This window comes from Cervus elaphus, chromosome 19, assembly GCF_910594005.1.
Source record: "Cervus elaphus chromosome 19, mCerEla1.1, whole genome shotgun sequence".
Classification (NCBI taxonomy): domain Eukaryota; kingdom Metazoa; phylum Chordata; class Mammalia; order Artiodactyla; family Cervidae; genus Cervus; species Cervus elaphus.
In genome coordinates, this window is record NC_057833.1 from 2,764,287 (window position 1) to 2,789,955 (window position 25,669).

A 25,669-nucleotide genomic window follows, 5' to 3' on the forward strand; every position below is an offset into this window, starting at 1 on the left:
AACTTCACAAATCTGCCTGCTCTATTCTGAGTACAAAAATATTTAGCCTAATTTGTTTTTCCATTATTTTATACAGTAATAAAGTAATATCAGAAATGTTATTACCAGAAACAATATAATGTTTTATAATTATTAGACAGTGAATCTTGTGAAGTCATATTAAAAAAAAAAACAATTACCACATGTTAAATCAGATAATTCAAGGAAGAGACTTATATGAATACTAGGGGAGCTATTGGCAAAGAAAGTTTTTTCTCTGAATCCTGCACTTTGAAGGAAATTTTTGCCATTTAATTAGGTATGATTCACCAACCAAAGGTCTATAGTGTGATATCTTCCCCCTGCCAGCTTAAAGTAAACTTAAAATTATCTGAACTTTAGATGTTTATACCTTCACTTATTTTAGAAATGGATCCTTCCTGGATCTTTTCCATTGCTTTACTGATTAATAACAAGTTGTATCACCATACTGGACTGGACTGACAGAGCTCTAACATTATTCCAACCTGTTTCTTGGCCATGTGTAATAATGTGACAAGTTATATACATATGCATAATTATATATTTAAAGTATAATTTTATGGGGTAATTCACCTAGTATTTGATGGAGACATATGAATATATATTGAAAACATATAAAATGACAGTAATAACAGATAACATTTACTGAATGTTTAGTATATAGCAATCTCCCCCCCTCCAAGTTTCATTTAACAGCAAATTTTTATCCTGTTTTAAAAGATGAGGAGACTAAGGCTCAAAGAGGATGAGTAACTTAACCAGTCACAAGTATAGTCAGAGGCTGAGCCAGGATCTTAACTGACCTTTGTGACTGCAGAGCCTATGGTTTGCTTCCTATGAGGCCTGCCAGCCAGCAGACCCTGCTAACATTAATGTTCCCTTTTAAGAGTCTCAGTGCTGAATATATACCTCTTGACATAAGACTAGCTTTCCACTTCAGCCATATATTAAACTTGTTTTTATGTTATATAGTCTATTCATGTGTATGGGTTGTAACAAGCTGTCTTTTGAGGAAACTATTTTAAATATAGAATCTCACAACGTTCTTACAAGGGAAGGTAGGAGTTTTAACGAGATAAATCTCGTTCCCATTTATCAGAGCAAAGTCCAGTGACGGTTTAATGATTTGCCTAAGGTCTCGATTTCTAGAACAGCAAAGAAGAAGCCACGCAGTCCTCCATCTCTCAGTTCCAGACTAGTGTTAGTTCTCTCTCCTTTTTCTCCCTCTGCTAAACCCTGCATCAACTGATTTCTGCCCTTCAACTTCTTGAATTATGTCACTTTTTACTCGAAGCTATTGGTTTTGTATATTTATAAGACTCAGCAGCAGCACTTACTGTATCTTTTACCTCCTAATTCTGAGTGTTTCCATCCGATCGCCTATTTTTGTACTTTATGGGGTTTTTGCTTTATTTCAGTTTTACCCCAATTATCCAGGAAAGGCTGCCTGCGTCTTTTGAAAGCTCTGATGTTCTCAATGAAAAGACCTTCTGAATGACCTTGCTTGTCTCCCATGGAGATGCGTATCACAACTTCAAATACCCCACTAAAATGTTACCCGTTTGGCATCAGTATACAGAAAAGGCTGCATTCTGTGATAAGAAGTGCAGTGGTGTTTTCCTAGTGAGAGAACAGACTTCTTAATGGGGAAAAGGAGAAGTATAATTTCCTCAGGTTTAGCTGGTATTTCAAACACAATGGTGCTTTTCTTGCAGAACTAGTCTATAAGAAATTTGTAGGGAAAGGACCACAGGAACCAATGCACCAATTAAAATTTTGGTCATGGAATTCTAATAATATGGTTAATAGAGTTTCCTCTAGAAACTCTTTTTCCCAGAAATGTTCTTCAGCTACAGAAACAACTACTCATTGCCCTTATGGATCATAAAAAGCAGTTGGGCAGAGGAGACACGTGACAGAGACTCAAACTAAGTAATTGAAACTCTGGTTCACAGACTTGGCGAGATTATTGTTTGTAACTAGGTATGTTTATCCTCTCTTACTTTACTTGATTTAATTCTTTTTTTTTCTTCCATTTATTACTTGATTTAATTCTGAGAGCCTTAATGACAGGCTACATTCAGTGTATTGCTCCACAGAGAAAAAAAAAGCCTAAGGTCCAATCCGAAGATGAAATGACATTCAAATATTATAAAATCACAAAAAAGCCTAAGGTCCAATCCAAAGATGAAATGACATTCAAATATTATAAAATCACAAAAAAAGCCTAAGGTCCAATCCGAAAATGACATAACATTCAAATATTATAAAATCAGTTGGGACGCTAATGTGGATTGCCACAGCAGTTGCCTATGGCGGTGATGCCACCAGGGGGCAGGGTTTGACTTCCGGAATCGCTTCCCTCCAGAGGCAACTGGGGTCACTATCTGAAAATAAAGTGAAGCTGCTCAGTCGTGTCCAACTCTTTGCGACCCCATGTACTCCATCCATGGGATTTTCCAGGCAAGAATACTGGAGTGGGTTGCCATTTCCTTCTCCAGGGGATCTTCCTGACCCAGGGATTGAACCCGGGTCTCCCACGTTGTAGGCAGACACTTTACTCTCTGAGCCACCAGGGAAGTCACAATAGGAACCAGCAAATCCCTTGAAGACCTTATGATGAGTCTAAGTTCAAATTCTCTCTTCCATTGTTCTTGTACAGAATCCTAGAATTCTGGAAAACACTCAAAGAGGATAATTTCTAGAAAGATCTGACATAACAGATATTTGGTCAGCTCACAATTTTGGACCCTCTACTAAGTATTCAACATGACCTTGAACCTTTGAAGGCCACCTGACAGAATTTTATCTTTTGAGGAATCTATAGTTTCCCTGGGAAGATATGAATATAATACATGAAACAAAAACCACCAACATTGCCATTCCCTCCTCCAGGGGATCTTCCCAACCCAGGGACTGAACCCTGCGCCTCTTGTGTCTCCTGCACTGACAGGCAGATTTTTTACCACCGAGCCACCTGGGAAGTCCCATGAATTTGTTGCGGGGCGGGGAAAGACACAGTTCATTCCTAACAGGACTCTTACAGAGATGAAAGCAAGTAGCACAATACTTGAAATACAGTAAGCATTCAATATCATAAACATTACTATTGTTAATATTAAGCCACTATTATCATAAGTCCTCTATGTGAATCAGATACCAGGAGAAACAGAAAAGAGTATAAAATGGTTATACATTGAATAAGTTTATCTGAACACTTGGGTGTCACTTTATGCTAAAGTTACACAGTTGAAAGGCTTAAACAGATATTTTCCCCACTGACATAGATAATTATCTCAAAGATGTGCTGGCTTCCCTTATGCAAAGGTCAAAGGGCAGTAGATTCAGCATCTCTAGCATTTGATGAGTAGTAAATGATCCAGAAATAAATGTTTAAGTGCTTTGGGAAATTTCTGTGTATAAAGAAATTCTATGTAAATATTTCTCCAAGAGGAGGCTTGAGAGTGATAATTCACATTCACCCCCTTAATTTGACTTATAGGTTTCACCAGTCTTACAAGAGATAAGAACAAAAATAAATTAGGAAAGAAAGGAAATAAACAGTTTCAAACAGTCATGGTCTTCAGTTGGAACCAAATAACTGTGGAGATTTTGAAACTGCAAAGGAACATGGGCCTTCTTCTGCCAAAAATATTTATTTATAAAAACTAGAGATTAGGTATTTCCACCACACTGGCCTATCATACGAAATTTCTGCTGGCTCAAGTGGACCCATGCCGCCCCATATCCTACTGTGGGGTTTTCTCCTTAACCACGAGTGCTTTCCAATTGGAGGCTTGTAGCTTCAAGAAACAGAACCGAGTCAGCTTAGCTAGCTAGAAGAACAAGAGGAGAGGTTTTATATCTTATGAAAAAAGGGAAGCGCTAATAGGGTTGTTGTTATAGCGAGCTCAGGAAGAATAGAGTTAATGTTGACAGTTGCTGAGCTGAACAGTTTTACTGTTGGTAATAAAAGCAGAAATTGCTTGCTGAAGGTGAAGGCAAGGAAAGATAGGAATTGCTATGGCAAAGTTAAAAACGAGATGGCGTGGCACAGAATGTTTGAGGACATTCACCGAATCCTTAGAGGGTTGTTGCTGGGTGAGTTACGTGCAACTCACTGCATAGCTTTTGTGCAGAAATGCTGTAATTCCCCTTTACAAACCAAGGGACGCATTTATTCTACATTTACAGGAGAAACAAACAACCCAACGTGAAGAAGTACTTTATCTTATGCAACTCTCGGAAAGAGTTCGTTTTTCCCTCCTGCTCAGACTGCACACAAATACTGGGAATATATTTTAATTTCAAATCTGATGTGTGACATCTGGTACCTCATTTATGGCTAATGAAGTTTTCACAGGAAGCAGCAGCCACTGGCATCTCATTGTATTTTTCAGTTGGCAAAGTGTTTACCTTTCATTGGCCCAGCATCTATGCCTCTTATCACAGGCTGATTAATGAGAAAACACAAGTAGCCCCACATAGAAATGAATGGAGAGATAAATAATGGGAGATAGGATGGTCTGAACTTTTCAATTAAAATCAGTGGTGTAGTATCATTGTAATTTATATTTTAAAATTATATAGGTAATCACCTATGGCTGCTCCATGTTGATGTTTGGCAGAAACCAACACAACACTGTAAAGCAATTATCCTTCAATTAAAAATAAATAAATAAATTTAATTAAAATTAAGATAATTTTTATAGGTACTCAAGAGAATGATGAGAGCTGGAACAACTGTTCAAGAAGCTTACCAGCAGTGCCTTTTTAGACCCCCTCTTTGGGTCTTTCCACCTCTTTCCGGTCCTTTAAGCTTCTTCTATTTTCAGAATCACACGCAGTTTTCTAATCCTTCTTACCATATTTGCTTGCAGGGGAAAAATTAGTCACTTACACCACAGTGTGATTTTAACAACGCTAATGAAAGTCTTAAAGCTACAGGACCTCATAGCATCTCCACATATATGACCTCATCTGATTCTCACAATGGTATTGTGAGCCAGAAGGGACAGGTATTTTTTGCTTCATTATCATCATTGTTATTTATCATTTATTATAACATTATTATCATTTATTATTATCATTATCATCATGAGCTTCACTATCGTCATTTTCCAGATGAATAAGATGAGTCACAGGTTAAGTACAAAACTAAAGCTCCATAGCTCACGAGAGGAAAATTGTGGACTTGATTCTGACTTTTGACTCCCAGCCCCACGATCCTCTACAACCTTTAACTCTGACTCTCACCCGAGTCAGCGTGTCTCCTCCCCCAGGAAGATCTTGGTTCTAATGAGAGTACAGAAATGGGTATCACCATTTAATGGGTATCATCCAGCTAAATGGGTATCATCCAGTTAAAGAAACTCCTAGGAGTAGGTCCGAGAGTTATCTGACTAGATGACCTCCTGTTGGGCTGCACTTAAGCTCCGCTAGTCCTGAATGTTTAAAAGAAATACTCAGCTTAATGAGTAATTCTCAAGCTGCATTTAGGAAGCTGTTCTTTTTCTTCAGGTTTTAACACCTTGAAAGGGTCAAACGAAAATATTTTAGCTGACGGTGCTTTCGTCGTGCTTTGGATTTGATTTTGCCTGTGAATCACGAAGGGCTTCCCAGGTGGCTCAGGGGTAAAGAATCCACCTGCGGATGCAGGAGATGCCGGAGACACGGGTTCAATCCCTGGGTCAGGAAGATCCCCTGGAGAAGGAAATGCAAACCCAATCCAGTATTCTTGCCTGGAAGATTCCATGGACAGAGGAGCCTGGAGTGCTGCGGATTACAGACTCATTGAGTCGCAAAGAGTCAGGCACAACGCAGTGAGACCAGACAACAACAGTGAGTTATGAAAGGCACAGAGCCTGTCAGCAAAGGTTGCAAAAGACGCCAATATGGCAGTGGGTTTTTTTGTAAATTAATTTATTTATTTTAATTGGAGGCTAATTACTTTACAATATTGTAGTGTTTTTTGCCACACATTGACATGAATCAGCCACGGGTGTACATCCTGAACCCCCCTCCCACCTCCCTCCCCATCCCATCCCTCAGGTCATCCCAGTGCACCAGCCCGAGCACCCTGTCTCGTGCATCAAACCTGGACTGGCGATCTGTTTCACATATGGTAATATACATGTTTCAGTGCTATTCTCTCAAATCATCCCACCCTCGCCTTCTCCCACAGAGTCCAAGAGTCTGTTCTTTACTTCTGTGTCTCTTTTGCTGCCTTGCATATAGGGTCATCATTACCATCTTTCTAAATTCCATATATATGTGTTATTATACTGTATTGGTGTTTTTCTTTCTGACTTACTTCACTCTGTATAATAGGCTCCAGTTTCATCCACCTCATTAGAACTGATTCAAATGCATTTTTTTAATGGCTGAGTCATATTCCATTGTGTATATGTACCACAACTTTCTTATTCATTCATCTGCTGATGGACATCTAGGTTGCTTCCATGTCCTAGCTATTGTAAACAGTGCTGCGATGAACACTGGGGTACATGTGTCTCTTTCAATTCTGGTTTCCTCGGTGTGTATGCCCAGCAGTGGGATTGTTGGGTCTTATGGCGGTTCTATTTCCAGTTTTCTAAGGGTTTTTAAAACTGTGTGCCAGAATCGTATGGAGGGCTCATTAAAATAGCTTATTGGACACCACCCACAGAGCTTCTGATTCTGTAGATCTGTGATGGGGCCTAAGATTTGCATTCCAAAGAAATTCCCAGCTGGTGGTGCTGCTGCTGTTCCGGGGACCACATTTTCAGAACCATTGTTAGAAGGGTCAGGTAAGTGACTTCTGTGAAAGAAGCACCTACGCTCTGCTGTCCAGTTCGGTGGCCAGGCCCAAGTGGTCACTGAGACCTGAAGTGTGGCTAGCCACATTTGAACTAGAATGTGCTGGGGGGGAAAAAAAAAAAAAAACTATACTGGATTTTGAAAACTTGGTGAAAAATAAAGTATCTCAATAATTTTTAGATTGATTACATGTTGAAATGACAATATTTTGGATAATCTGGTTAAATAAGATTTATTTTTTTTTTTTTATCTTATTTCTTTTTTTTTTTTATTCTTTGAATCAGCCATGGATTTACATGTATTCCCAATCCCGATCCCCACTCCCACCTCCCTCTCCACCCGATTCCTCTGGGTCTTCCCAGTGCACCAGGCCGGAGCACTTGTCTCATGCATCCCACCTGGGCTGGTGATCTGTTTCACCATAGATAGTATACATGCTGTTCTTTTGAAATATCCCACCCTCACCTTCTCCCACAGAGTTCAAAAGTCTGTTCTGTATTTCTGTGTCTCTTTTTCTGTTTTGCATATAGGGTTATCGTTATTACCTTTCTAAATTCCATATATATGTGTTAGTATGCTGTAATGTTTTTTATCTTTCTGGCTTACTTCACTCTGTATAATGGGCTCCAGCTTCATCCATCTCATTAGGACTGGTTCAAATGAATTCTTTTTAATGGCTGAGTAATATTCCATGGTGTATATGTACCACAGCTTCCTTATCCATTCATCTGCTGATGGGCATCTAGGTTGCTTCCATGTCCTGGCTATTATAAACAGTGCTGCGATGAACATTGGGGTGCACGTGTCTCTTTCAGATCTGGTTTCCTCAGTGTGTATGCCCAGAAGTGGGATTGCTGGGTCATATGGCAGTTCTATTTCCAGTTTTTTAAGAAATCTCCACACTGTTTTCCATAGCGGCTGTACTAGTTTGCATTCCCACCAACAGTGTAAGAGGGTTCCCTTTTCTCCACACCCTCTCCAGCATTTATTGCTTGTAGACTTTTGGATAGCAGCCATCCTGACTGGTGTGTAATGGTACCTCATTGTGGTTTTGATTTGCATTTCTCTAATTATGAGTGATGTTGAGCATCTTTTCATGTGTTTGTTAGCCATCTGTATGTCTTCTTTGGAGAAATGTCTGTTTAGTTCTTTGGCCCATTTTTTGATTGGGTCATTTATTTTTCTGGAATTGAGCTGCAGGAGTTGCTTGTATATTTTTGAGATTAATCCTTTGTCTGTTTCTTCATTTGCTATTATTTTCTCCCAATCTGAGGGCTGTCTTTTCACCTTACTTATAGTTTCCTTTGTAGTGCAAAAGCTTTTAAGTTTCATTAGGTCCCATTTGTTTAGTTTTGCTTTTATTTCCAATATTCTGGGAGGTGGGTCATAGAGGATCTTGCTGTGATTTATGTCGGAGAGTGTTTTGCCTATGTTCTCCTCTAGGAGTTTTATAGTTTCTGGTCTTACATTTAGATCTTTAATCCATTTTGAGTTTATTTTTGTGTATGGTGTTAGAAAGTGTTCTAGTTTCATTCTTTTACAAGTGGTTGACCAGTTTTCCCAGCACCACTTGTTAAAGAGGTTGTCTTTTTTCCATTGTATATCCTTGCCTCCTTTGTCGAAGATAAGGTGTCCATAGGTCCGTGGATTTATCTCTGGGCTTTCTATTCTGTTCCATTGATCTATATTTCTGTCTTTGTGCCAGTACCATACTGTCTTGATGACTGTGGCTTTGTAGTAGAGTCTGAAGTCAGGCAGGTTGATTCCTCCAGTTCCATTCTTCTTTCTCAAGATTACTTTGGCTATTCGAGGTTTTTTGTATTTCCATACAAATTGTGAAATTATTTGTTCTAGTTCTGTGAAAAATACCGTTGGTAGCTTGATAGGGATTGCATTGAATCTATAGACTGCTTTGGGTAGAATAGCCATTTTGACAATATTGATTCTTCCAATCCATGAACACGGTATGTTTCTCCATCTGTTTGTGTCCTCTTTGATTTCTTTCATCAGTGTTTTATAGTTTTCTATGTATAGGTCTTTTGTTTCTTTAGGTAGGTATACTCCTAAGTATTTTATTCTTTTTGTTGCAATGGTGAATGGTATTGTTTCCTTAATTTCTCTTTCTGTTTTTTCATTGTTAGTATATAGGAATGCAAGGGATTTCTGTGTGTTAATTTTATATCCTGCAACTTTACTATATTCGTTGATTAGCTCTAGTAATTTTCTGGTAGAGTCTTTAGGGTTTTCTATATAGAGGATCATGTCATCTGCAAACAGTGAGAGTTTCACTTCTTCTTTTCCTATCTGGATTCCTTTTACTTCTTTTTCTGCTCTGATTGCTGTGGCCAGAACTTCCAACACTATGTTGAATAGTAGTGGTGAGAGTGGGCACCCTTGTCTTGTTCCTGATTTCAGGGGAAATGCCTTCAATTTTTCACCATTGAGGGTGATGCTTGCTGTGGGTTTGTCATATATAGCTTTTATTATGTTGAGGTATGTTCCTTCTATTCCTGCTTTTTGGAGAGTTTTAATCATAAATGAGTGTTGAATTTTGTCAAAGGCTTTCTCTGCATCTATTGAGATAATCATATGGTTTTTATCTTTCAATTTGTTAATGTGGTGTATTACATTGATTGATTTACGGATATTAAAGAATCCTTGCATTCCTGGGATAAAGCCCACTTGGTCATGGTGTATGATTTTTTTAATATGTTGTTGGATTCTGTTTGCTAGAATTTTGTTAAGGATTTTTGCATCTATGTTCATCAGTGATATTGGCCTGTAGTTTTCTTTTTTTGTGGCATCTTTGTCTGGTTTTGGAATTAGGGTGATGGTGGCCTCATAGAATGAGTTTGGAAGCTTACCTTCATCTGCAATTTTCTGGAAGAGTTTGAGTAAGATAGGTGTTAGCTCTTCTCTAAATTTTTGGTAGAATTCAGCTGTGAAGCCATCTGGTCCCGGGCTTTTGTTTGCTGGCAGATTTTTGATGACAGTTTCGATTTCCTTGCTTGTGATGGGTCTGTTAAGATCTTCTATTTCTTCCTGGTTCAGTTTTGGAAAGTTATACTTTTCTAAGAATTTGTCCATTTCATCCAAGTTGTCCATTTTATTGGCATAGAGCTGCTGGTAGTAGTCTCTTATGATCCTTTGTATTTCAGTGTTGTCTGTTGTGATCTCTCCATTTTCATTTCTAATTTTGTTGATTTGGTTCTTCTCCCTTTGTTTCTTAATGAGTCTTGCTAATGGTTTGTCAATTTTGTTTATTTTTTCAAAAAACCAGCTTTTAGCTTTGTTGATTTTTGCTATGGTCTCTTTAGTTTCTTTTGCATTTATTTCTGCCCTGATTTTTAAGATTTCTTTCCTTCTGCTAACTCTGGGGTTCTTCATTTCTTCCTTCTCTAATTGCTTTAGGTGTAGAGTTAGGTTATTTATTTGGTTTTTTTCTTGTTTCTTGATGTAAGCCTGTAATGCTATGAACCTTCCCCTTAGCACTGCTTTTACAGTGTCCCACAGGTTTTGGGTTGTTGTGTTTTCATTTTCATTCATTTCTATACATATTTTGATTTCTTTTTTGATTTCTTCTATGATTTGTTGGTTATTCAGAAGCGTGTTATTTAGCCTCCATATGTTTGAAGTTTTAACAATTTTTTTCCTGTAATTGAGATCTAATCTTACTGCACTGTGGTCAGAAAAGATGACTGGAATGATTTCAATTTTTTTGAATTTTCCAAGACCAGATTTATGGCCCAGGATGTGATCTATTCTGGAGAACGTTCCGTGTGCACTTGAGAAAAAGGTGAAGTTGATTGTTTTGGGGTGAAATGTCCTATAGATATCAGTTAGGTCTAGCTGGTCCATTGTGTCATTTAAGGTTTGTGTTTCCTTGTTAATTTTCTGTTTAGTTGATCTATCCAAAGTTGTGAGTGGGGTATTAAAGTCTCCCACTATTATTGTGTTACTATTAATTTCCTCTTTCATACTCGTTAGTGTTTGCCGTACATATTGCGGTGCTCCTATGTTGGGTGCATATATATTTATAATTGTTATATCTTCTTCTTTGATTGATCCTTTGATCATTATGTAGTGTCCTTCTTTGTCTCTTTTCACATCCTTTAGATTTATTATTTTTAATGTGGCTACTAGAAAAGTTTTAATTGCATGTGTAGCTAACATTTTTCTTTTGAACAGCACTGGCTGGAAGAATCAGAAAGTAGAGAATGATGGGTATTAGTGAACCACAGAACATTCAAATCCCAAAAGTTATAAACCCTTTGTGGGGGCCAAAGAAAATACATCTGTTGGTCAGACTGAGCCTGAGGGCCTCACTCTGTACCCAGACATTTGCTGCTACAATATAATACAGATGCTATGCAATATCATTTTACCTTTCTCTCAGCATTAATCAAGTACCATGTTATAATCACTGAAGTAAAAGCATTAGATTATAATAATGAAAAATATTTCTGTTGAACTTCTGAATGAAAAAACCCATCAGTCTTTTGAAGTTCTCAGTTTTCTTTCATTAAATTCATTTCACTTATCCTTGCATTATAGAAAGGTTATATTTTCAAAGTACCTTCATTTCTTCCAAAGACTTAACTTTTTAACAATCTATGAAACAGCAGTGAGAACTGGTGTTGGTATTCTTATACAAAATATTTTGTAATATTTAAGAGATAATAAAGTAAGAAACTAAATTACTTATGAAGTGGTTCACACAGTGAAGAATCTGCCTGCGGGAGCCATGGGTGCAATGCCCAGGTCGAGGAAACCCGCTAGAGAAGGGAACGGCCCCACGCTCCAGTGTTCTTGCCTAAAGAAATCCCATGGACAGTGGGTCCTGGCGGGCTGTAGTCCATGGAGTTGCAGAGTCAGACACAACTGAGTGACTCACACTGAGAACGCTGAGTTTCAGGACAAAACCAGCCCTTGGACTAGTCTCTAGCCCAGGCCTTTCTCTGCCAAGCCACTCTGCATCTTTACTTTCCATCTCTACAACATTGTAATGTAAAAATAAATTAAAAGTAACAAATTGAAATGTATTTGAAAAAAAAAAAAAAGACTGTGATAAAATCAAAATGTAACGAACATCACCCTTTGTCGTTTAGTCACTCAGTCATGTCTGACTCTGCATGGATTGCAGCATGTCAGGCGTCCCTGTCCCAGAGTTTGCTCTTTGTCCACTGAGTCGGTGATGCCATCCAACCATCTCATCTTCTGTCCTCCCGTTCTCTTCCTGCCTCCAATCTCTCCTAGCAGCAGGGTCTTTTCTAATGAGTCAGCTCTTCACATCAGGTGGCCAAAGTATTGGCGCTTCAGCATCAGTCCTTCCAGTGAACACTCAGGACTGATTTCCTTTAGGATAGACTGGTTTGATCTCCTTGCAGTCCAAGGGACTCTCAAAACTCTTCTCCAACACCACAGTTCAAAAGCATGCATTCTTCGGCTCATTTTCTTAGCACAGAAGTCCATTTAACTCTTCAAAGTATTAACTAGTATAATACTTTGCAGTACTATACTACACAGTATATTACTGTGAGGTTCCTTTGTAATACTCTGACCTCACCTCTATGTTTTACCTAGGCAACTGAACCACTATAAGAAAGTGCAAGTGTTAGTCACTCAGTCGTGTCCGCCTCTTTGCAGCCCCATGGATGGTAGCCTGCCAGCCTCCTCTGTCCATGGAGTTCTCCAGGCAAGAATACTGGAGTGGGTTGCCATTCTCTTCTCCAGGGGATCTTACCAACCCGGGGATCAAACTCAGGTCTCCTGCACTGCAGACAGATTCTTTACCATCTGAGCCACCAGGGAAGGCCCGAATTACTGTAAGCATTTGCTAAACTTTAAAAAGTTGTGTTTTCTCCACAAATAATTTGAGAGTAGGTTCGTTTCAAATAAATTATTTTAATAATAACACATTGTGCCGCTTTTTTCATATTGATGTTATCTTGGCTCCCTAACAGCAAAGTATGCTTTTAATTTTGTCTTGCAACCATGAACCAGTCTGTCTTTACCTTGCAACCAGAACTGCCAGTGAATAATGCAGGGGTACAGGAGAGGTTCACAGTCTTTGATCATAAATGGAGTAAAAATAGCTAGTCTAGATCATGCTCTTGTTGTTCAGTTGCTAAGTCGTGTCTCTTTGAGACCCCATGGACTGGAGTACGCGAGGCCTCCCTGTCCCTCACCATCTCCCAGAGTTTCCCCAAGTTTATGTCCATTGAATCAGTGATGCTTTCCAACCATCTCATCCTCTGTCTAGATCATGTCCAAACCTGTAATCTTGACTTCATCAACCTAGAGTCACAACCAGATATCCAAATGCTCTGCTGAGGAAACCTTTCTTTGGGTAGATAATTAATATAAAAAAAAAATGGGAAGAAAAACCCACTATCACTATAACATAATGAACTTATGTTATTTAGTTACTCTGTCATGTCCGTTTCTTTGCAACCCCATGACTGCAACCCGCCAGGCTTCCTTATCCTTCACTATCTCCTAGAGTTTGCTCAAACTCATGTCCATTGAGTCAGTGATGCCATAGAACCATCTCATCCTCTGTCACCCACTTCTCCTCCTGTCCTCAATCTTTCCCAGCATCAGGGTCTTTTCCAGTGAGTCAGCTTAACTCTGGTTAGTGATCTTAAGTAGAGCTTACTTATCTTCAGTAAAAGGTAAAATTCTTTTCATTTCATTTTTAATAAAAAAAGAGTTCTTAGATTTAGTTATACAATGTTATTAAATCATTGTGACACTAATAATACCTATATCAACAGATAAATAGTTGGATGATTTTATGATTTATCATGTAATTTCTACTTGTCAAGCCATTATTGCCTTTGTTTTCAAAAGATGCATACCTATTCAGAAGAAAGATTATGAAATTTCAGTGTTTCAGGAGGTTTTTTGAAGCATGACAATAGAGAGGTCTGGAGAAGCTAAGTGGCTCATGCAAAGTCACCTAGCTAATGATCTGAAAAGCCAAAATTAGAACCCAGGCCTCCTTACACATTGTGCAGGACCAATCTGTAGACTATCATTCAAAGAATATTCCTGCTGCAATCAGGAAATTGGGCACTTTGGGGGAACATGTATAATATACTGAATATTTAATCCTCCTAGCTTCATTAAAATTTATGGCTATGTGATTTGCATAACATTAAAAACTTTAATCTGCAATGAATTGTCATGTGGCCAGTAATCTCTACCATAAAATTCATAATACATGGAAATTCTATAATATTATCATCATTTCTTAGGAGTATAAATTAATTAGTGCATCCTTTCCTTCCCAATAACTTTCCTCATGCCTCTTAAAGTGGAATTTGAAATGAAGTAAACAGTTTCTGCTCCTGATTTAAAGTCTCAAAGATGCAAATATGGAATGGCTTCACATATGAAATCTGGGGGTTTGTTCACAAAGTTGGATAAAGCAGCTGTTGTTGACTGAGATGCCTACCTAGGAACTGCCTCTTTCCTGTGTTGAAAAAGAGGCTTGTAAACAGTCTCCAAAAGCCATAGCATTAAAATGATGTTGCCTCCTCCTTGGTGGCTGAGATACTGATCTTCTGAAATGTGATTATGATTCCCTGGGGGGAAATTCTGTGAGTCCATAAGTTTGAGGAATTTGGGAGTATTAAAGGACAGCGGTTCATTTATGTACAAGATTTCTTCCAAATTAGATGTTATTTTCCTTTTCTCCTAGTCTCTGGGGAGAAGGCAATGGCAACCCACTCCAGGACTCTTGCCTGGAAAATCCCATGGTTTGAAGAGCCTGTTGGCTGCAGTCCATGGGGTCACTAAGAGTGGGACGCGACTGAGCGACTTCACTTTCACTCTTCACTTTCATGCTTTGGAGAAGGAAGTGGCAGCCCACTCCAGTGTTCTTGCCTGGAGAATCCCAGGGACGGGGGAGCCTGGTGGGCTGCCGTCTATGGGGTCGCACAGAGTCGGACACGACTGAAGCGACTTAGCAGCAGCAGCCTAGTCTCTGGAGTACTCCTCTTTCTATACTCATTAGAAAACCTTCCATGACCTTCTATATTTAACATAAGAATATTTTTCATTAACACCAACATATTAAAGGAAAATTATTAAGCACCTGATTAGACTTAATCACATATCTTTCATCCCTATGTTTTCTTTTTGAACTTAAAAAAAAAAAGAAAAGAAAACTCATACAACAGAAATACCCAAGAGTTTAGGACAGACAAGAGTGGGAGAAAATACCATAGGAATGAAGAGAGTTGTTTGGGGAGATTGGGATATTCATCACAACCATCTTGTTTAAGCTCCTGATTAACAGGAGCTTCTCAGGGGGAGAGAAATTTAACTATAGACTAGTGTTCCGTTCAGATCAGTTCAGTCGCTCAGTCGTGTCTGACTCTTTGCGACCCCATGAATCGAAGCACGCCAGGCCTCCCTGTCCATCACCAACTCCCAGAGTTTACTCAAACTCATGCCCATTGAGTCGGTGATGCCATCCAACCATCTCATCCTCTGTCGTCCCCTTCTCCTCCTGCCCCCAATCCCTCCCAGCATCAGGGTCTTTTCCAATGAGTCAACTCTTCGCATGAGGTAGCCAAAGTACTGGAGTTTCAGCTTCAGCATCAGTCCTTCCAATGAACACCCAGGACTGATCTCCTTTAGGATGGACTGGTTGGATCTCCTTGCAGTCCAAGGGACTCTCAAGAGCTTTCTCCAACACCACAGCTCGAAAGCATCAATTCTTCGGCACTCAGCTTTCTTCACAGTCCAACTCTCACATCCATACATGACCACTGGAAAAACCATAGCCTTGACCAGATGGACCTTTGTTGGCAAAGTAATGTCTCTGCTCTTTAACATGCTGTCTAGGTTGGTCATAACTTTCCTTCCAAGGAGTAAGCGTCTTTTACTTTCATGGCTGCAGTCACCATCTGCAGTGATTTTGGAGCCCAGAAAAATAAAGTCAGCCACTGTTTCCACTGTTTCCCCATCTATTTCCCATGAAGTGATGGGACCAGATGCCATGATCCTAGTTTTCTGAATGTTGAGCTTTAAGCCAACTTTTTCACTGTCCTCTTTCACTTTCATCAAGAGGCTCTTTAGTTCCTCTTCACTTTCTGCCATAAGGGTGGTGTCATCTGCATATCTGAGGTTATTGATATTTCTCCCGGCAGTGTTACATTATTAGATACTAAAGTATTGAATAATATCCAAGAAGGAGAAGTTTTGTATTAACATTATACTTTCCTTGAAGTTTATACCCTAACTTGGAAAGAGCTTCTGAATTTCCTTTCATAACGCTGAGTTCTTCAGCTTCCCGGCCTATTTTGGACAAAGCAAAGGGCAGGACGGGTTGAGGATGACACAACATTTAACCACTGTCATCAGAGTTGGTTACACTTGGTATGAACAGAAATAAGAAAGTAGTTTGCACTGCTTTCATTTCTTCTGAGGGCAGGCCACGGTGGATGATACTGATTTTGTAAGAGGGTCAGAAACCATATTTAACCACTTAGACATACCACACTTGTATTCATTAAGTTTGAGAAGATTGAATCTTAAGTATTTAATTAAAATGACATTAAAACTTTTACTACATATTTTTGTATTAAGAGAAAGATTCATCAGGGAATTGCAGAGGGCAAACGAAATCATCTCCAAGGAAAGTAACAGAGAAGGAGTCAGGCTGGGATTATCAACCAAAAGCATGGCATTCTCCTGTGTATCTGACTTGACAGTAGGTCACATGCCTTATAATATAGACTTTCTGCCATGCTTTCTTCTACATGGCTGCGAGGAGTCCCAGCATAAATGAGAGTGCCATCCAGAAAGACCTGGATGCTTCATCAAAGGCCATGATGGAGAGGGTGGAGCAAGAAGGACAAGACTATAGTCTAAAGCTTATTGGATCCAAGCAACTTAACTGTTATCACCAAATAATGTGCAGAGCAACTTCCAGTCAAGATGAGGACAATGGATTACGCAATCATGGATATTAACCTTTTTTCTCTACTTTAAATATCACGTTAGGGCACCGAATAAGAATTAAGACCACATGGGCCAGGGACAAACCAACACCAGATAGACAGTTGAGATAAAGTTCTAATGACTTTACCAGAATGGAAGTAAAGACCATTAGACTCACGTACTGAAGGCAACTGAAACTGGCTTTCCTGGTTAAAGCCAGGAACTGGAAAACTACTGCCCACTGTGATCTAAGACTAAAATAACTTTTGTAGACCAGTAAAAATGTGAGAATTTTTACCTCTACCTCTAGGGTAGAGGGCCTAATGGCTTCCCTGGTGGCTGAGTTGGTAAAGAATCTGTGTGCAATGCAGGAAACCCCAGATTCCTGGGTCAGAAAGATCCCCTGGAGAAGGGATAGGCTACCCACTCTAGTATTTGGGGGTGACTCAGATGGTAACGAAGAGACCTGGATTTGATCTCTGGGTTGGGAAGATCCCCTGGAGAAGGGAATGGCAGCCCACTCCAGTATTCTCGCCTGGAGAATCCCCACGGACAGAGGAGCCTGGTGGGCTGCAGTCCATGGGGTTGCAAAGAGTCGGACACGACACAGCTGAGTGACTAAGCAGAGCACAGAGGGCCTAACACGCAGCATCTGCAAAGTAAGGGGTCACAAACCTGGCTGAGGACTGGCTCCAAGAGCTTTTCCAATCAACTGAGTGTTGTATGTCCAAGCGGAAATTTCACCCACCACCACCACCCGGACACTCAGACCTCCTAAAGAAGCTAATCTTCACTAGAGATGGGCTCACAGTCAAAGACTACAAAACCTAAAATGAAGGCAAATGCCAAGAAAGAATGTCTCTAGATGAAACAAATAGAATTTACATCTGAAGAACTACAAACAGTAAAGCAATTGCATAGGGGCTCTTAACATACAGATGTTCAAAATGTTTAAGGAGGTAAGGATTGAAATAGATCCCATAAAATAAGAACAGAAGGTTAAGATATAGGAACAAGCGGATTTGAAAAAGAAACAAGTAAAACTCTAAAAATTTTAGTGCCAGCTTCTATGATTCAATGAATTCACAGATAGATACTGACTTAAAGTTGTTCCCTGTAGAATACCTCACTCATTACTGGGGGAAAAACACACAGGAGCAAAATCAGTTGCTTTCTAATGTCTGAATTATAACATAAGCTCAATAAAGGGAATGCCCTTTGAACAGGATGGTTTATTGAGCTCTCCATCACGACAAGAAACTTACAAACACTGACCTTACTCTTTCTGATATTTAAGAAGATACTTTGATAGATTATCCTAAAATATAATTACTTGGTCTCTTAGTTCTCTCTTTATTATCATAGGAAACTTCGTGGTATTTTTTTTCCCTTCAGATTGTAAACTCATTTAAAAAAGGAGCTTCTAAAAAAATAAATAAATAAAATAAAAATAAATAAATAATTAATTAAAAAGGAGCTTCTAATGGACAATTTAATTAGATTGGTTTGGGCTTGAATAAAAGCTTAAGGAGGTATTAATATTCTAATCAATTTTTAGGAATGTGGATGAACCTAGAGACTGTCATACAGAGTGAAGTAAGTCAGAAAGAGAAAAGTGAATATCACATATTAACTCATGTATGTGGGATCTAGAAAAATGGTCTGATGATCTTATTTGCAAGGCAGAAGTAGAGACACAGACATAAAGGACAGATGTACGGATACCAAAGGGGAAGGGTGGGGTGGGGAGAACTGGGAAACTAGCATTGACACATATACACCATTGATATTAAGAAGAAAATAGGAAACTAATGGGGACCCACTCTACAGGGAAGTCTGAGCAGTGCCCTGTGGTGACCTAGATGGGGAGGAAATCCATGAAAGAGGGGGTATATGTGTATGTGAAGCTGATTCACTTGGCTATACAGTAGAAACTAACAAAACATTGTGAAGGAACTATACTCCAATAAAAATTAAGGAAAAAATACAAAGCTGTTCTTGAAAAGTCAAACAAATATTCTAATCGAATGTCTTGGGGAAATATTCTTAGAATTAAAAAAAAAAAAAAGATAAAAAGAAAATCTTTCTTGGGTTTGTTTTTAAGAACCAGAGAAGTTATCAAGGATTGCAAGGTAATTCCTACTAAACAACCCGTAGGTAAATGTGGTGTGGCCACCATGAGCCAACTTTGTGTTTGCAGCAGCCTGAGAGTTCCCACCTGACTCATGGAAAATGTATTCAGCTGCTTAAGATTAGTTTTTACTAATACTTTGTTAGAACAACCGCTTGGTGTTTTTAGCCTTTTAATGGCCAGAGAAAGAGCTTACCAGTGATAAACTTTTTTTTTTTTAATCGCTCATGCTTTTTTGACTTATGGCTGAACCAGCCCTTGCTTTGCATTCAAAATAATAATAGTAAAGATCCACATAAAACACACTTATTAAATACTTACTGCTTGAGAGATAGACCCAGTACTTTTAAGTTATCTCATTTAATTACAACAATTTAGTGCAATGAGAGGCATTGCTCCTATTTCTTATAGATGAGGAAACTGAGGCTTACATCCAGAGAAATGGGATGACTTACTCAGAGTCCACATACCTGTGCGTGGGAAAGGAAGATTTATTGACAAGCATTTTGACTCTGAATTCCATCTTCCTTTCCCCAAGAGATGATGTTGTGGAGCTCATGTAAAGCGCAGAGCCTGAGTAAAAGCTACAGCGAGACCCAGAAATAGAGAGGGCCCCCCGCCCCGACGTTTTCACTCAGCATCCTACCCGCCTGTGACCCTACTGGGAGAAGCAGCAGAATGAAACAAAAAAATAGCTGCTTTCCGAGACTCAAAAGTTTGGAGCCCACATCTCTTCCTCTTTCAGCTGCTCACCAAAACAGCATCCTCTCAAGCTTCAAAGAGAAGCAGCCTAGTCTTCTCCATTTGTTTATTATCAATCGAAGGCGACTCCACTCACAGGAGTTCCATTTTTCTCTGCTTAGAACCAGCTCTCTCCAGGGAAGGCTATGGGTGGTAACAGTGCAGACTAAGAGAACGATATTTTTTACACACCCGCATGGCCCGTGGCACCCTTCCATCCAGGACACATTCATACACCATCCATGCCCAGAAGGTTCTGCAGTATCTATAAATTTACCGGAGCCGTTTCCCGTAGATGAAGCTGCAGGCATTCATAAAGAAGGAGAAGTTCAAGCGATGACAACATCTCTAGTCTACCCTAGCTGGCCAGATGCTTGCCTTTAAGTGCTAACCACTCTGATTTCCATACATCCTCCAAAGCCTACGCGCCATCTCTGGGAAGCGTCCCTGATCATTCTCAAAAATCCTCACCACTAGGCAGGGTTGGTAATAAATACAGAACATTTCACATGCCTACGGTATGGTATAAGGATTCAACACATTAGAGACAATTCTGGCTTTAAGACTCCTAATCCCCCAGCTAGACTATGAGGAGGAGCAGAAGGACTGTGATTTTATTAACTTTGCACTCCTTACCCCAACACATAGCAGGTGTTGAGTGAACATGGGATGAAAGGATAACGGCCTGATGAATGCACCGTTTGCATTTCTGCTTCCTTGTGCTTGTCCCTGATGTTTTCATCACTGAAGTTCCTCTCCCTCTCTCCTCACTAGGTAGGAAGTCTTGGTCATTACTTACATAAACATTTATATAAAAGGTTCTTCCAATTAGTATACTCAGTGCTATGCTCAGAGTTTCTCAAGTAATATTCACTAAAACAATAGATGCCTCACTCAAATTTCCAGGGATGTTGCTCTAGCTGCTCAGAGCAACCTTTTATATTAGTCAATACAGATCGATGGAAACTTATGAAAAGGCTGACCTCACAATGTGAAAGAATTGGACTATAAATCCATGTTTATAAATTGGTCCTTTCAAATACAAAATTTTCCACAGGGATTCTTTTATAAATGATGGTTCCATTTCAGGCCTACTCAATAAAATTTTACCCCCTCTAGACAAAAATTAATGGAACCAACCAGAGTTATGTGCCCTCAAAGTAAGATGAAGAAAAGAAAGAGAATTTCCTCCCTGCTCTTGGGCACCCAACTCAGGGCACCCAAATTTATTCCTTCCTTTTAGTGCCCTTATGCCCAAAGTGAAACAAATATTTAACTCTCCCTATGTTCAGTTACAGAGTTATGGAGTTCAACCCAGGACATTTTTAATCTTTGAGATTCTATAACCTTGACATTTTCAATTTTTCCTAGGCGAAATCCAACTTATCTCAACTAGATATTAGAAGAACAAATAATTAATCCACATTAAGGTGTAAATGACTGCTAGCCATTTATGAAGTATTTAATTTTTAATAGAGAATATTTGTTTACCTAAATGAATATATACTTTTAAATTGGCATAATTTTAGTAACTATGACTTTTTTAAAAACTGAAAAATCAGGAAAGTGTAGAGAAATCCTTCTGGGTGAAAAAGAAATAGGTCAAACCTCCCTGGTAACTTAGCCCTAGTTTCTATTAAATTATTCCTTATTTTCATCTTCTTTTGTTTTGTAAACTACAGATTTCTAAAAATGCCAAGGGTTTATTTTGTCAATTTAAATTGGGTTGGGTTTAGGTTTTAGCTTATTATCAAAGGTGAGGCTCAGGTTGACACTGAGCATTTTCTATCAGATTCTTTGGGAGCAGAGTGTGAATTGATTTCATTAGCCCCCTAGAAATTAGTCTCAATACTGTCTGCTTACAGCTTTAAGTTATATAATATTCACCCATTCATGTGTTCACCTGTTTTCTTACTCATCAGACATTTACTGTCTGCCTTCTGGAAGGTATGAGGGTTTACACTAGTGAGCAAGATGATTGCCAAATAGGCCTTATCCTCAAACCGCTGACAGACGGGCGGAGAAGACAGATAAGTCAACATGTCGTTATCACACACTGAGCGAAACCTACATCCAAAGTGCACAAAACAAGGGAACAGCCAATTGCCCAGGCAAGTTAGGAAGGCCCCACGGAGCATGTGGCGTTTGCTTGTGGGTGGATGCTGAGACCCCTGTGAATGAAAAGATAAGAAAGGGATTTAGTTCATACAGTTCTGACTACAAAAGGAGAAGAGCCAAAAACCTCAGGTAGGGAGAATAAGTGCCCCCCAGGGGGAGGCAGAGAGACCACTTAAGACCCTCTTCTTCCCAGTGTTACATTTTATAATCTGGCTAATCGAGACTCATCCTTCTCACAGCACCACTTCACTACTGCCTTAGGTGCCTGTGCTCAGCCAGCTCTCCCAGACACTAGATGCAGCTCTCCTGGGAGGCTGCTGCTGCTGCTAAGTCTCTTCAGTCGTGTCTGACTCTGTGCGACCCCATAGACGGCAGCCCACCAAGCTCCCCCGCCCCTGGATTCTCCAGGCAGGAACACCTGGGCAGCCTAGAAGTGTCTTATTCCCGTTCCTCTTCTTACCCTGGACACTTTGCTACAAGGGGAAGCAAATCTAGGGACCCATGCTCTTCCAGGGACACACTCCTGGTGGAGCAATGGGGTCTTTAGCCAACTTTCCCCTGCCTGGCCAGCCTTGCCAATGCCTGGGGCTGTCTTTCAACTCAGAGCGTGCCTGTGCCCCATCCTGCTATGTGACCCTCACAGCACCTTCAGCTTCCCTCCAAGGGTTTTTAGATAGACTCTTGTATACGGCAGAATATGATGCTTCTCTAAATCACATCAATGAGAAGCTTGATTGTTGATTATGTAAAATATTGGAGCAAATATTTGCAGAGGTCTTTATGGAGCTCATTTCAGAGTATCTGATTCTTCCTAAAATCCTAAAGAACTGCTGCTGCTGCCTTGAACCCTGACAAAACACATTTTATTGTTAATCCTGACCTAATCTATTCATTTTACATCCTTTATTAAACAAATGGTTAATTGAGATTAAACTCCAGAAATGGCTTGTGGGCACAAAGTTAGGAGATTCAGGCCCTTTTGCTACACTGAGTTGGAAGTTAAAGAGTAAGTGGTGACTGCATGTAATGACCTGGAAAACCATACAGAGAATGCTGTTCCCCAAAGCCTTCAGCCTTCCCTTTTATCCCCTCTTAAATCAATTCCTCAGGCAAATCCTTCCTCAACCTAGAGGCAGGAATTCCAACCACTTAAGAGAGGATGCTAATCATCTTTATACCTAAGATTGTGAGATGAAAGGAATGGTTCAAAGAATAAGGTACAGATATGTCACATTTCTGAGGTTTAAGACAATTAGCTTTGCTTACCTAAGGAAAATCTCAAGTCTTTCTGAATAACTAATTTAATTCAGTAGTATTTTCTGAGATTTATATTATGTTTTTTAATCTAGGATTTAGTCTTAGAAAAAAAGGCAAAGGACCTATGTGAGTATTCACCTAGGAACCCACTTCCATTGATCTGGGGGATATTTATCATTCCCTAGAAAAGCAATGTGTTCTGAAACTTAATTTAAATGTGCAATCTTAGATTTTTATCTGCTCACAGCTTTTCTCCAGAAAATATGATCTTATTTCTTTTCCTAAAACTAAAGTTAAGGTACTGTATTTATGAATAAGAAATAAAACTATTTGTTTACAACTGGACGTTTCATTTTTTTCATTTTTTTCATTTTTATTTTTTCTAGTGCATTTGGCATAGTGTCTGAGACTGACTAACCCAAGAGATCAAAATGATCCTCAACTCTTCCACCGAAGATGGTATTAAAAGAATCCAAGATGATTGTCCCAAAGCTGGAAGGCACAATTACATATTCATCATGATCCCTACTTTATATAGTATTATCTTTGTGGTGGGGATATTTGGAAACAGCTTGGTGGTGATTGTCATTTACTTTTACATGAAACTGAAGACTGTGGCCAGTGTTTTTCTTTTGAATTTAGCTCTGGCTGACTTATGCTTTTTACTGACTTTGCCACTGTGGGCTGTCTACACTGCTATGGAATACCGCTGGCCCTTCGGCAATTACCTGTGTAAGATCGCTTCAGCCAGCGTCAGTTTCAACCTCTACGCCAGTGTGTTTCTCCTCACATGCCTAAGCATTGACCGCTACCTGGCTATTGTTCACCCAATGAAGTCCCGCCTCCGGCGCACAATGCTTGTAGCCAAAGTCACCTGCATCATTATTTGGCTGCTGGCAGGTTTGGCCAGTTTGCCAACTATAATCCACCGCAATGTATTTTTCATCGAGAATACCAATATCACAGTTTGTGCTTTCCATTACGAATCCCAAAATTCTACCCTCCCGGTAGGATTGGGCCTCACCAAGAATATACTGGGATTCTTGTTTCCTTTTCTGATCATTCTTACAAGCTACACTCTTATTTGGAAGACCCTCAAGAAGGCTTATGAAATTCAGAAGAACAAACCAAGAAAAGATGACATTTTCAAGATAATTTTGGCAATCGTGCTTTTCTTTTTCTTTTCCTGGGTTCCGCACCAGATATTCACTTTTATGGATGTGTTAATTCAGTTGGGCCTCATCCGTGACTGTAAAATTGAAGATATTGTTGACACGGCCATGCCCATCACTATTTGCTTGGCTTATTTTAACAATTGCCTGAATCCTCTCTTTTATGGCTTTCTAGGGAAAAAATTTAAAAAATATTTTCTACAGCTTCTGAAATACATTCCCCCAAAGACCAAATCCCACTCAAACCTGTCAACAAAAATGAGCACACTCTCCTACCGCCCCTCGGAAAATGGAAACTCTTCTACCAAGAAGCCTGCCCCATGCCTTGAGGTTGAGTGACACCCTTGAAGCCTGTCTGCGAAGTCACCTTAAAGAAGGAGCAAGAAAAGCATTCTTGTGCAACACCTCACTGCCAAGTGAGCATGGGCTACACTTCAGAATTAAAGGAGAAATAGATCATGTGGACTGGACTGATGCGTCTACAGCCCTGAACAAACGTTCTGCCCTTTGCAACTCAGCAACGCGAAGCCACATTCTGCCATGTTTTGCATGAGACAGCTGATGCCCACTCAAAGAACTGATGTCAGAAACTGGATGAAAGCGTTGATTTGGAAATTTTACTGGGAGAAGTGTCCTCTCCCTAGGCTGCTCTTGTTCTGTTATTTTTGATTTCCACATGAAAGTACTTAGAATATGTTAAACCTCAAGAGGAGCAACAGGAGAGAGCTTAAGACTGCCATGCCCAATTTCCAAAGGGCAGCAAAGCTTTCGTGCCTATTTAGCTATTAGCAACTGCGGCCCGCTTGTACCTGCTACTGCACATTTCATACAAAGACTCGCTAAGCGGCAGTTGTCAGGTTTCAGAAGCTTTCCTGAAATCCAACCCGTGTCTTATAGATTCACACTGCCAAAGTATGCCAGCTGAGTGGCTTATTTGTATAATGATGTTACTGTAGTCATGTATAAAAATTAAATTACTTGTAAAGGTGTTATTCCAGTCCCAGGTAGTCGTTTTAGTTTTATTTCAGATCTGAGAAGTATATATATTTTGTGGTGAAAAGATTATATATCATAAAATATGCCTTACTGTTTAAAAAAGTATATATTCAACCTGTGCATGTATCTCTCTAAACTGCTGTTATCTTATTAAAATTTGGCGAAGTTATAGTCACATTAAAATAATGTTATTGCAATGTATTTAATCTTCATTACTTAAAGTAGATTGTTGGTTTATTTTTAAAACAAGACAACTGTGAATAAGTATAAATGTATTTCCATTTAATTAAATCTTGATACAACTGATAGTTTAATACTGTTGGTTTTAGATTCAATATCCTGCTATTGAAAATACAAAGAACACACTTTCTTCCAGTGCACAACATGGAATAAATATACCATTTTGAGTTTTCCAAAGTTTGTCATGCAACAAAGAAAAAACTCGTTCCTTATAACACTAAAATAATACATTATTTTACAC

At 39.3% G+C, this 25,669-nt stretch overlaps 1 protein-coding gene across 2 annotated transcripts in view; it reads left to right on the plus strand.

Annotated features, from left to right (window-relative positions):
* The window catches only part of AGTR1 (angiotensin II receptor type 1), a 53,935-nt gene extending 28,499 nt beyond the window's left edge, over positions 1-25,436 (plus strand). Inside the window, exons 3-4 of one of the 2 annotated variants that reach the window (XM_043875094.1) lie at positions 20,294-20,419; positions 23,406-25,436. In XM_043875094.1, coding sequence (XP_043731029.1) covers positions 23,452-24,531 — 1,080 coding nt within the window. In that variant the 5' untranslated portion in view covers positions 20,294-20,419; positions 23,406-23,451 and the 3' untranslated portion in view covers positions 24,532-25,436. The remainder of the gene's footprint in view (positions 1-20,293; positions 20,420-23,405) is intronic. The other variant, XM_043875095.1, reaches the window with a different exon arrangement.
* The last annotated feature ends 233 nt before the right edge of the window (positions 25,437-25,669 follow it).